The sequence below is a fragment of the Nuphar pumila genome, chromosome 7 (genome assembly GCF_984573655.1).
Source record: "Nuphar pumila chromosome 7, dmNupPumi1.hap1.1, whole genome shotgun sequence".
Classification (NCBI taxonomy): Eukaryota; Viridiplantae; Streptophyta; class Magnoliopsida; order Nymphaeales; family Nymphaeaceae; genus Nuphar; species Nuphar pumila.
The window spans coordinates 105,652,118-105,664,350 of record NC_143255.1 but is presented as its reverse complement, the minus strand read 5'-3'; the positions used below and the strand labels follow the sequence as shown (position 1 = coordinate 105,664,350).

The window sequence follows — 12,233 nt, the reverse complement described above, 5'->3', positions numbered from 1 at the left end:
ATGCTCTATAATACGAATATATTTTCGGTAAAAGATCATGATTGACCGATTCAAGAAATCACCAAAGTGATATGAGTTGTGTTGATTAAGGATTCTTTAGACCGCATTAAGATTTGTTATTATGATTGTGTATGACTTTATGAAACAATGATTTTACCCAAAGGTAGGTTGTATTCCAAATTCACATAGGGTACAATAGTAGATGTGTATTCCAGCCCATGAAGCATGTTTGTACCCAAATGTACACTATTGAATTGCCTCTGGTTACATAATCTGTTAGTTTTACCAACTGAAGTCAATTCCTTGTTAATTGAAGAGACGGAGCAACTATGAGTATTGTCGTTTTCACCAAAGTGAAACGATAATTACTCAACTATGTTTGTCTCAAAAAAAATGAATAATAAAGGGTCGCATTTTTACCTTTTCATTACAAGTCTCGTCTGAGCAATAATAAAGTTTTTTTTTGTTCCTTGTTGTAACAAGTATTTTCCTTATCGACGGTTCTAGTAACATTCCTCTTTTAGACGGATCTAATTTTTTAGATTGGAAAGAAATAATGTTGTTCACTCTAGGTTACATGGATCTTGATTTAGCCCTTAGAACTGACGAACCTCCCGCTCTTACAGAACAGAGTACATACGAACAGAAGGCTACCTCTGAAAAGTGAGAGCGTTAGAATAGACTTAGCCTATTACTTTTGCAATATCGAATGGCTAAGAATATTTGAGGCATCATTCCTCACTGCAGGACAATGAAGCAATTTTTGGGAGCCATTGAGGCTTAATTTGTCACTTCTAATAAGGCAAGGGCCAGTACATTAATATCCAAACAAGTATCTATGAAATACAGTGGTGACAGTCACATCTGGCAGCACATTTTGGAAATGAGGAACATTGCATCTCAACTGAATGACATGAAGTTGTCTATTTTCGATTCTTTCTTTGTCCATCTGATTTTGACGTTGTTGCCTACTGAATATGGATCTTTCAAAATCTCCTACAACACACATAACGATGAGTGATCTTTTAATGACCTCATGTCCAAGTGTGTTAAAAAAGAGAAGAGACTGAAGGGTGAGAGGGTGCCAAGTGCACATATGGCCTCTCATAAGAAAAAATAGAGGCTGGGGCCAAAGAAAAGTTCCTTCTAAAGAAAGAACAAGAAGAAAGCCTCTGAAGAGAGTTCTAACTTTCAGACGAAAGCCAAATCCCAGGCATGAGGCTTTTCTATAAAGTGTTTCTTTTGCAAGAAGAAGGGACATAAGAAGGTGCACTGCTTGAAGCATAAAAAATAACTCAAAAATAAAAGTAATAAGTCATTCATTTCTTATGAGTGTCATTTGATTCATGTTCTATTGCATAGTTGGTGGATTGATTCTGGTGCCATCGTGCACATTGTCAACTCTTTGCAGGCATTTCTAAATAAAAGGAAACCAACAGAGCATGAAAGAAGCATATTCTCAGAAAATAAGATGCGTTCACACGTCAAGAACGTTGGGACCTGCAGAGTTGTGTTGGAATCAAGATTCATTTTGGATTTGGTTGATACATTTTATATTTCATCCTATAGTCAGAACCTGATTTTAATTTTAAAATTTGATAAGTTTGGTTTTAGTTTTAAATTTGAAAGCTCCAAGCTTGTTATTATCAAAAAAATTATTAATGTAGGTTTTGCATATGTGTGTGATGGTTTATATCAGTTAAAAACCGAATTCCAAATTTAGGAATCTCATTTTGTTGAGAACACAATGATTAACAATAAACGTGGTCTAAAGGAAGATCAATCCTACTTGTTTTGGCATCGAAGGTTAGGACATATCTCGAAAGAGAGAGTCCAAAGACTCATAAAACAGAGAATCATTGAATCCCTTGATTTCACGAATATAGTCATGTGTTGATTGCATAAAGGATAAGCAGTCTAATACATATAAGAAAGATGTCAAACGCAATAATGAAAAGTTAGAGACAGTGCATACGGATGTTTGTAACCCTTTTTCACCGTATTATACGGGTGAAAAATATTTTGTCACCTTTATAGACGATTACTCACGGTATATGTATCTCTACTTATTATTTGAAAAATCAGAAGTCTTTCAGGTTTTGAAGAACTTCAAGAAAAAAGTAGAGAAATAAACTGATAAAGTTATTAAGGTTGTCAGGTCTGATAGAGGTGGCGAATATTATGGTTGTTTCATTGAGATGGGACAAAAGAAAAGGTCATTAGCATGATTTTTAAAAGAAGAAGGCATTGTACCTCAGTATACCATGCCTGATAGTGCTTACCATAATGGTTTAGCTGAAAGAAGAAATCGTACGTTTAAAGAAATGGTTTAAGCAATGTTGAATCACTCAAATCTTTTTTTGACCTTGTAGGGTGAAGCTCTTAGGATAGTAGTGCATATTTTGAATAAGGTTCCTACGAAGGCTGTTTAAAAGACTCTTTACGAGTTATGGACAGGTAGAAAACCTTCTTTGTCATATATGTGCATATGAGGATGTCCAACTGAAGCTAAATTGTATAACCTACATATAAAAGCCTTTGATCATAGGACGGCTAGTGGATTTTTTATTGGTTATCTAGAAAGATCAAAGTGCTTTAGGTTTTATTGTCAATCTTATACACCAAAAATAGTGAAAACAGATAAAGCGAGATTTCTTGAAAATAATTCTATTGAGATAGATGCATCTCAAAATATTGATTTTGAGGAAATGCAAGATTCAGGTTTCATACCTGCGAAGGATAAGGACCCGATTTTTCCTATCTTTGTCCCTTTGGATAATGTCAAGAAAAGTTTGGTCAATGAACATCAATCCCAAATAGAGTCAGTTGTTGACGAGGATATACAACAACAACAGGATACAGAAGTTTATTTTGAACCACCAGTAGCACCTGTATAGAGGTCTACGAGGACTAAGAAATTCGCTATCCATCCGGATTATGTGGTGTATTTGTAAGAGTCCAATAATTTCATAGATATTGATGATGATCCCTTCACCTTTGCTGAAGCCATTGAAAGTGAAAGATCAACACATTAAATCAATGCCTTAAAAGAAGAGCTTGACTCTATGGCAAAGAACCAAGAGTGAGATCTTGTACCTCGACCTGATAGAGTTAGACATGTTGGTTGTAAGTGGGTCTATAAGACCAAAACAAACTCTAAAGGTCAAAGTGGAGAGGTACAAGGTTAGACTTGTTGCAAAAGGTTTCACACAGATAGAGGGCATTGATTATAATGAAACTTTTTCTCCTATCTCAACTAAGAAATCGTTAAGGATAATCATGTCGTAACTCATTTTGATTTAGAGTTACATCAAATGGATGTGAAAACTATCTTCCTGAATGAGGATCTGGAAGAGGAGTTATACATGCAACAACCTCCTGGTTTCAGTGTAGAAGGCTTGAATCATTTAGTTTGCAAATTGAAAAAGTCAATTTATGGACTTAAACAGGCCTTCTGTCACTGGTATAAAAAGTTCAATCAAGTAATTATGAACTTTGGATTCACTAAAAATATTGTTGATCAGTGCATTTACATTAAGACTAGTGAGAGTAAGTTCATAATTTTGGTTTTATATATTGATGATATTCTTCTTGCAACTAATGATTTGAGTCTACTACATGAGACAAAAGATTTTTTTTCTCTGAAGGACATGAATGAAGTCATATATGTCTTTGGAATCGAGATCCGTCATGATAGAATTAAGGGTATCATTGGACTCTCTCAAAAATCGTATATCCTTAAGGTTCTTAAAAGATATGAGATAGAGAATTGTTCTCTTGATTCGGCACCCATAGTGAAAGAGGATAAATTGAGCTTAAATGATTGTCCTTAGGATGATAATGAAAAGGCTCCGATGATAATTATCCCATATGCTTTAGCGGTTGGGAGTTTGCAGTACACACAGACCTATACATATTCTGATATAGCATTTGATGTGGGAATGCTTAGTAGATATCAATCAAATTCAGGCATTGCGTACTAGAAGGCAGCGAAAAAGGTCATGCGTTATTTATAAGAAATGAAGAACTACATGTTAACCTACAAAAAAATTGACCACTTAGAGGTCATTGGATACTCTGATGCGGACTTAGGAGGATGTCTCGACAGTAGAAAATCTACTATTGAATACATCTTCCTATTAGCAAGTGGTGACGTCTCATGAAGAAGTGGAAAGTAGTCTACAATTGTTTCTCATACCATAAAGGCAGAATTTATTATTTTGTACGAGACTTCGTCTCAGGCCATTTGAATAAAAAACTTCATTATAGGTCTTGGTATTGTAAACTCTATTGAGAGACCACTAAAGATCTTTTGTGATAATGAAGCAGCTGTGTCATTTTCAAATAACAACAATAGCTCAACCTTGTGTCGACACATATAGTTAAAATATTTTATTGTTAAAAAAATGACTGAGAATCATCTGATATATATTGATATAATTGGTACAAAGAAAATGACCGTTGATCCCCTTACAAAGGGGCTAGCACCGGGATTATATTCCCAACATTTAAAGGGGATGGGTCTTTTTTATTCCTTCTAATGTATGACAATATATTATGTGATCACATTTGTGAAATCAATTGATTCTCTATAATTTTATGTATTATTGATTTTGCATAAAGGATCTCTCATATGGTTAGAGAGAATAGCATAATAACAATATTAAAGGACCAACAAAATAGGTTAGAGATCAACCTATTTATAAAGGTAATCTTAACATGTTAAAGCACTAAAAATGAATTGTATTGTAGTACATGGAAATATGATATTTCATAAAGAAATGTTCATCTCCATTATTAGTATGATTCATTATTGTGATAAAAGATATAGCATCTGAACCCTCATTGAAATTGAATTAAGATAACAGTAAAACCTTGATATAATGTTTTTCCATGTCAAAGGGTCAAGTAAGAGAATATTGAAATATAGATAAGATTCAACCTAATGTGACCTGATTTGACATGGGTACATCATGGGGGTGGTGCATGACTCATGAGAGTTAAGGGCAATTATTGCAACTGCCCATGTATGTTAACCACTAGAAGTGGTAACAACCCACTCCTCCCACTGCAAGTCTCTCTTTGAAGGCTATAAGAAGGGTCTGGTTGCATGATGAGAACCATAAGGTCCCGTTCTTTCAAATTAAGGGTTCAGGGTCCTGCTCACTATCAACCTAAGGCCTGGGCTCATCGTGGGCGTCGATAGGCTGAAGAGAATGCCAAACACCCGCACGTCTCATCCATGGCATCTACTAGTACGTATTTGAATTCCAGTTTTGATTTTGGGAATATGCCAATGAGTTTTAGGCTCCTAGGACAGCGGCTGTAAGTACAGAAGGCAAAGGCAGGGTGACTAGGTTTTTTATCCTGGGGGTGGTTGGTCATTGTAAATATAAAAAAAAATGCAGGATGTTCTTAGAGTTCAGAAAGAAAAATTGGAACCTTATGACAATTAAGATGTTCATGGCAGTGTGCCATAAATTTTCATTTACCTCAGTGTGTTGAGATGGCCCTGAAAAATCTTGCAAACTTGGGGTTCAGAAGAAAAGTTGAAGAAAGGTTGTGGAACTATCCCCAGCCTTTTCCCACGAAGGCCATCCTTCTTCAAGAATTGCTTGTACCCACCAACAGGAATAAACTTTGCAGCTTTTCTGGTTGCCTTCTCATCCCTTGCATCATATCCTACGATTTCATCTAACACATATACTGCGTCGGCTACACTTCTGCAAATGGGACTACGCAAGAAGAGAGGAAAACAAAAGGGTGTTAAGGGGTCCAGTATAAGATTGAACGATAGTTAAGTTTGTGTATAGCATCACCACGGTTCATCATTTCTTTTTGCATTTCTTTGGAGTAATTGCCTACTTTACAGAAAAGCCACCTAAGTTACAATGGATTGCCTACTTTAGATAGTTGGTTATTGCAACTTTCGCAATCTAACACGTTTGCTTGCATCTCATGTGATTCGAATCGTATGATTCCAAATTACAAGGTGGACAATGTGATTTGGAATCACATAAAAAATCGAGTAAAATTGTGCCAAGTTTGACTTCGAATCACTGAACCCATTTTCTCACGTTTACTTGCACGTCAGAAATGGGCAATGAGAATCATTTTCTCACCATTATGAAAGAACAATTCTCGTTTGTGGCCAAGCAAACGTGTAGCAGGTCTTCTGAACTAGGTAGTACTCCATAAGAAGGCAGACTGTGATCCAACAGGACTAGCAATAATTCATTCACTTCATTCTTTAGATGATGAAACACGGTTTTCTGAATGAACCTTGTCCATCCTGAAATTTATGAAGATGAAGTTGGTGCAACCACTTATTTTTTTTTTTTTTAGAGAGATGGTGCACCCACATTTTGAGTTGCTTGGGGTTACCCGATTGTGTCCTGTCTAGGAGAAATGGGGATAACTCCTGCTCTGCTGGTGAGACCAACTGTGGGCTTGATCCCAACCACTGAGTTTGCACTGGAGGGGCAGATGATGGAGCCAGCGGTCTCTGTTCCCAGTGATACCGTCACCAAGTTTGCAGCCACGCTTATGGCAGAGCCTGTACTCGAACCGCATGGATCCGCCGCTGCCACATACGGATTCTTTCTCACCACAGATATCATCAGCACAAGATTTTGATTATTATCTTAATTGCAGAAGGAAACAGCAAAACAGAGGGCTGTCAATAGAAGTTGGCTGACCCATGCTAACCAGGCTTGGTCGACTAAGCTGAGCTTAGGAGGTGAGCGCATGTGTGTGTTTGTGTGTGCTTGGTAACTGAGTTGAACGAACCAAACAGGTGTTCATTCTTGATTCTTGTGGCAAGCCAAGCTAAGCTCAAGCTCATGGCCAGCATGAGTTAAATGAGCCGAGCTCGAGCTGTCTTATTTTTAAAAAATGTGTTTTTTAAATTAAAAATTAATAAATTTTGATGTCTAAACCTACTGAGCTAAGCTCAAAAATAAATACATTGTTTGAAAGCATTAAACAGTAAGATCTAAAATCTCATAGGGTTCAATGACTTACAGCTAGGGTTCAATCAAATTCTGAAAGTGTTCACATTATATGCAGTCAGCGCTGCATCATCCAGCGCCGCTGACAGCCACCTATCTTGGCATTTATTGAGATGGGCTCTAGAAACGTTGAGATGGGTGGCTGTCAGCCGGCGGCAGCAGCGCTACAACATGCATGAAAAATGACCTCATTCTAGAATATCCATTTTGATACCTAAAACAATCAAATAGCTAACAAGTATTATAGTTATATTAAAATCTACTCGGGCATTCTCTAGAAAACCGGTGAAGAACCGATTCGATTCTAACAACATGGCTCCAAAACATTGGCTGACCCGAACACAGATGGGGAACACGGATCCCATCATTTGATGAGTTACATCTTATGTCGATCCTAGCTATCCAGTGGAACCATCTTGACGGCTAGAATCAGTCCACATCCAGTGAAAATGTGGATCAATCGTAGCCGTTGATTAGATGGCTAGGATTGAATATAGGATGGAACCCATCCTATTTCAAATTATGGGATCCGTGTTCAAAAAAGAAAAAAGCAAAGAACTTACGATGGCTTGACCGGCTCTGGGGTTCCAGCCAGCGGGCACGGAGGTCGACCGGAAGTTGTACCACTCGCTCATGGAGGCCTTCCCCAGGATGATGGCCCCGCTGCTCCTGAGCTTCTCCACCACGCCCGCGTCCTGGCGGACCACCGAGCCCAGGAGGGCGAACGACCCCGCCGTGGTGTTGAGCTTGTCCTTGGTGTTGATACTGTCCTTGAGAAGCACCGGGATCCCGTGCAGCCACGACCCGGCTCGGCCCGGTTGCAGTCGCCGCACCTCATCGGCTCTGTCCGCCAGGGCCAGCGCCTCTGGATTCACCTCGATGACGGCCCTGAGCCGAGGGTTCAGGTCCCGGATGGCCCTCAGGTAGTACTCCACCAGCTCCCTCGAGGTGAGCTCGTTCCGGTCAAAGGCCGACCTGATCTGCTTGATGGTGGCCTCGCTGATCTCGAACCCGCCGGCCGTCCTGTCGTCACCATCGATGCTATTGGGAGAAACACGGACGAAGAAGAAGAAGAAATAGAGGAAGAGGGTAAGGGAGAGAAGGGGCAACGGGTTTCTATGGCTTGGATGAAGAAGTCGCCTCATTGCCCCAAAAATAGGGATGGTACTGGTAGTAAAGCACAAGTGTGATGGAATGGGAGGTTTAACTTAACAGGTTTATATTTTATCGAAATCATCCACCCTTGTCCCACTCTCCTGTGAGAAACCCCACAATTGGTCAACGGGGGCTCCCTGACAAGAGCAGTTAGTGCACGTCACCTTGTGTTGGGACGTTGCAAATTCAAATCGGGTAAAGTATGCCTAACCCAGCTTGCCTTTTAAAAAAACAAAATTGTCTTTGCTTAAGTTATCCGGAGACCCAGAATGATTTTCCTTTTGGTTCATATAGCCGACCCCAATTGTTTGGGACGAAGTTGTTGTTGTTGTTGTTGTCGTCGTCTTTGCTTAAGTTATCCCGGTGGCCATGGCCATCTGATGAAGATAAGGATAAGGATACGATGACCCTGGAAGCCAGGTTCATCCTTATCCTCTCTGGATCCTCTCTTCATTTTATGCCAGCCCTTCCCTTGTGGGCTCTCATTCTTGATTTTTTGGTCCTTCCTACGTTGGGTTATTGTGTGCTATATTAACACATCTTTGTCTCCTTCTATCGATGTAGGTCATCAATGGCCAAATCTGCTGAATTTGGGTCCCCTCTACGTGGAGGATCCGATCCAAAGAAGGTGAAGAGATGCACTTCACCTTGCATCTTTATTGAGACTTGAAAAGGAGCAAAATAACAAGTGAGAGACTAAAATTGAAAAAGTGAAAAAGAAAGAAAAAGGAAAAAAGAGGGCACGATGGCCCATATGCTTAGTGGAGTCTTTTTGGGTTTTGTTTTTTGAAGAAAAGTGAGAAAGAGAGAGAGAGAAGAGGGTTTTATTCTTCTTATTTTGTGTGAGGTTTTCACAAGATTGTGAGAAAGAGAGAGAGAGTGGGAGAGAAGGAGAAAGAAGGAAGAAAAGTTTTGATTGTTGGCTTTCTTCATTTTTTTTATTATCCCCTTCTTGTTTTGTAAAGATTAGGGCAAGAGAAATAGGGCTTTTGTTGTGGAAAGGTCATCACTATTGATTAGGTGATATTCTTTCACTCTCACTTCTTTATTTGCTTTGTTGTTTCTCTATTATAGTGATTTGTTAGCTTATTGTGGGTAGGCATTGTGTATGCTTCTTTTTAGCCATTATTTATATCACATAGTGGAGTTGTTGGGTTGCTTTCAACTTCATGGTTTTTACCTATCATTTTGAGAGGGTTTTTCACGTTAAATTGGTGTGTGCCTCTTTCTTATTATGTTTTTTATTTTCTTTATTATCTCTTGCTTTTGTGAATCAAAATATATATATTTTGTGGTATCCCTTGGATGATAAGGGTTTTATTTTGGAGCTTGGGTGGAAAGAGTTATTCTATGTGTTATGTGCAAGGCATAGAAGTGTTCTTCTTCTAGATACTTTGTTGCTATCGCCTTCATTTGAGAAGTGGTTGCATTCAGTTTGCGCTTCTTTTTCTTAATATCAGTGGTATCAGAGCCTCAAGTTCAAGAATGGATATAAGCACAAGTCGGATGATTAGTTTGAATTGCACAAATTATAATTTATGGAAGAACATGATGAAAGATCTTTTGTTTGTTAAGGCTATGCATCTTTCGGTGTTTGTTATTCAAAAACCTGAATCTAAAAGTGATAAAGAATGAGAATTTGAGCATGAGCAAGTATGTGGTTTTATTCAGCAATTTGTTGATGAGAATGTCTACAATCATATTCAACATGAGAATCATGCAAGAACATTGTGGACTAAGCTTGAAAATTTATATGCTTCGAAGACCGACAACAACAAATTGTATTTGCTTAGACGGATGGTGCAACTCAAGCATAAAGAAGGAATTGCTCTATAGCCGACCACTTGAATGAGTTTCAAGGGCTTATTAATCAGTTGTCTGGCATGAGTATTAAATTTGAAGATGAAGTTGTAGGGCTTTGGATGCTTGTTACTCTACCAGATTCGTGGAAAACATTTAGGGTCTCACTCACCAACTTTGCTCCTAATGGTGTTGTTTCTATGAAGCTTGTTAAAGTCGGTGTCCTCAATGAAGAGATAAAAAAAATCTCAAGGCTATTCTAAACAATCAGAGGCATTTGTCACTGAGAATAGGGAGAGAAATAAATTTAAGGGTGAGAAGGGTAGAGATAAAAGCCGAAAAAAATCAAGATCAAGATACAAGAATATGGAGTGTCATCATTGCAGAAAAAATGGGCACATTAAGAAATATTGTTTTCAGTTGAAAAGAGAGAACAAGAATTGTGAAAAGCAAGAAAAGAAGAATAATGAGAATAGTGATCGTGTCACCGCGACTACTTCGACTGAGTTAGTTGGTGTCTATGATGATGATGTGGTGAACTTGACTAGTCATGATACTAGTAGGGTGATAGACAGTGGTGTCTTTCTCCATGTTACTTCAAATAGAGAGTTCTTTGCTACTTATACTCTCGGTGACTTTGGAGTGTTGAGAATGGACAATGATGATTTGTCTAAAGTTGTTGGTGTTGGTGATATAAATTTGCAAACCACCAATGGAATTATGTTGATGCTTAAATATGTTAGGCATATGCCAAATGTTCGCTTGAATTTAATTTCAGCGGAAAAGGTTAACGATGAAGGCTTTTGTAGCACATTAAATGATGGATAGTGAAAGCTCACTAGAGGCTCATTGGTTATGGCTCGTGAAAAGAAGTGCAATGGTTTGTATGTTTTGCATGCATCGATTTCAATGAATGTTGTGAATGTGACTGAAAATGAGAATTCAGTTGAATTATGGTACAAGAGATTGAGTCATATGAGCGAAAACAACATTAAATGTTTGATAAAAAAGAATCTACTTCCTGGAGTGAAGAAAGAGAAGTTGAAAAGATGTACTCATTGTTTGGTTGAGAAGCAAATGTGAGTATCTTTCAAGAGTCATCCTTCATCAAAAAAAGAGAAAAATTTAGAATTACTTCACTCATATGTATGTGGTCCTTTGAAAGAGAGTTCACTTGGAGTTGCACTTTATTTTGTGACTTTCATTGATGATCATTCAAGAAAGTTATGGGTCTATGCTTTGAAGAGAAAAGACCAAGTGTTTAATGCATTCAAGCAATTTCATGCTCTTGTTGAGAGACAGATAGAGAAGAAGTTGAAGTGCATTCTAACTAATAATGGAGGTGAATATTTGAGACTATTTGATGAGTATTGAAAGATGCATGGTATAAGGCATCAAAAGAGTCCTCCTAAGACTCCTCAGTTGAATGGTGTAGCTGAGAGAATGAATAGAACTCTTATTGAAAGAGTTAGATGTTTGTTGTCAGAGGCAAAGTTGTCAAGACCTTTTTGGGGTAAAGTATTGTGCACAGTGGCTCATGTTATTAACTTGTCTCCTCATGTTCCTTTAGATGGTGATGTTCCTAACAGAGTTTGGTTTAGAAAAAATATTTTTTATGACCATTTACGTATTTTAGGGTGCAAAGCTTTTGTGCATGTTCCTAAAGATAAAAGGACAAAGTTGAAAACAAAGGCACGACAATGTATATTCTTAGAATATGGTCAGGATGAGTTTGGGTACAGGTTGTATGATCCTATTGAGAAGAAGCTTGTCAAAAACAGAGATGTTGTCTTTGTTGAAGACCAAACCATTGAAGACATTGAGAAAGTGGTGAATGAAAAATCTCAGAGCAGTGACAACTTGGTTGATATTGATCTTGTTCTTTTGTCATCTTTCTCAAATTCAGTTGAAGATGACACACATGAGGATGTTGAAAATTCGCAGCAGAATGTTGACAGGTCAGATATGTCTGATGGTGATGATGTTGAGCATCATGAGACAGGTTCCTCTTTAGCTGCAGAGCCATTTCGCAGATCTACTAGAGAGAGACAACCATCCACTAGATATCCTGCACATGAATATGTCTTGTTGACTGATGGTGGAGAACCTGAGAGCTATGATGAAACTATGCAAGATGTGCATAAAGAGAAGTGGATTGAAGCAATGAAAGATGCGATGCAATCTCTTTATGACAACCATACTTTTGAACTTGTACAGTTTTCTAAAGGCAAAAGGGCTTTGAAGAATCATTGGTTTTTTAGAGTGAAG

General features: G+C 38.1%; 1 protein-coding gene across 3 annotated transcripts in view; it reads right to left on the bottom strand.

Annotated features, from left to right (window-relative positions):
- Window positions 1–8,440, bottom strand: part of LOC149832768 (putative amidase At4g34880) — a 112,456-nt gene extending 104,016 nt beyond the window's left edge. The window contains exons 1-3 of one of the 3 annotated variants that reach the window (XM_090014703.1): window positions 7,574–8,440; window positions 6,385–6,599; window positions 5,493–5,735 (exon numbers count right to left, since the gene is read on the bottom strand). In XM_090014703.1, the coding sequence (XP_089870829.1) occupies window positions 5,493–5,735; window positions 6,385–6,599; window positions 7,574–8,155 (1,040 nt within the window). In that variant the 5' untranslated portion in view covers window positions 8,156–8,440. The remainder of the gene's footprint in view (window positions 1–5,492; window positions 5,736–6,384; window positions 6,600–7,573) is intronic. The other 2 variants (XM_090014701.1, XM_090014702.1) reach the window with 2 other exon arrangements.
- Between the last annotated feature and the right edge of the window lie 3,793 nt (window positions 8,441–12,233).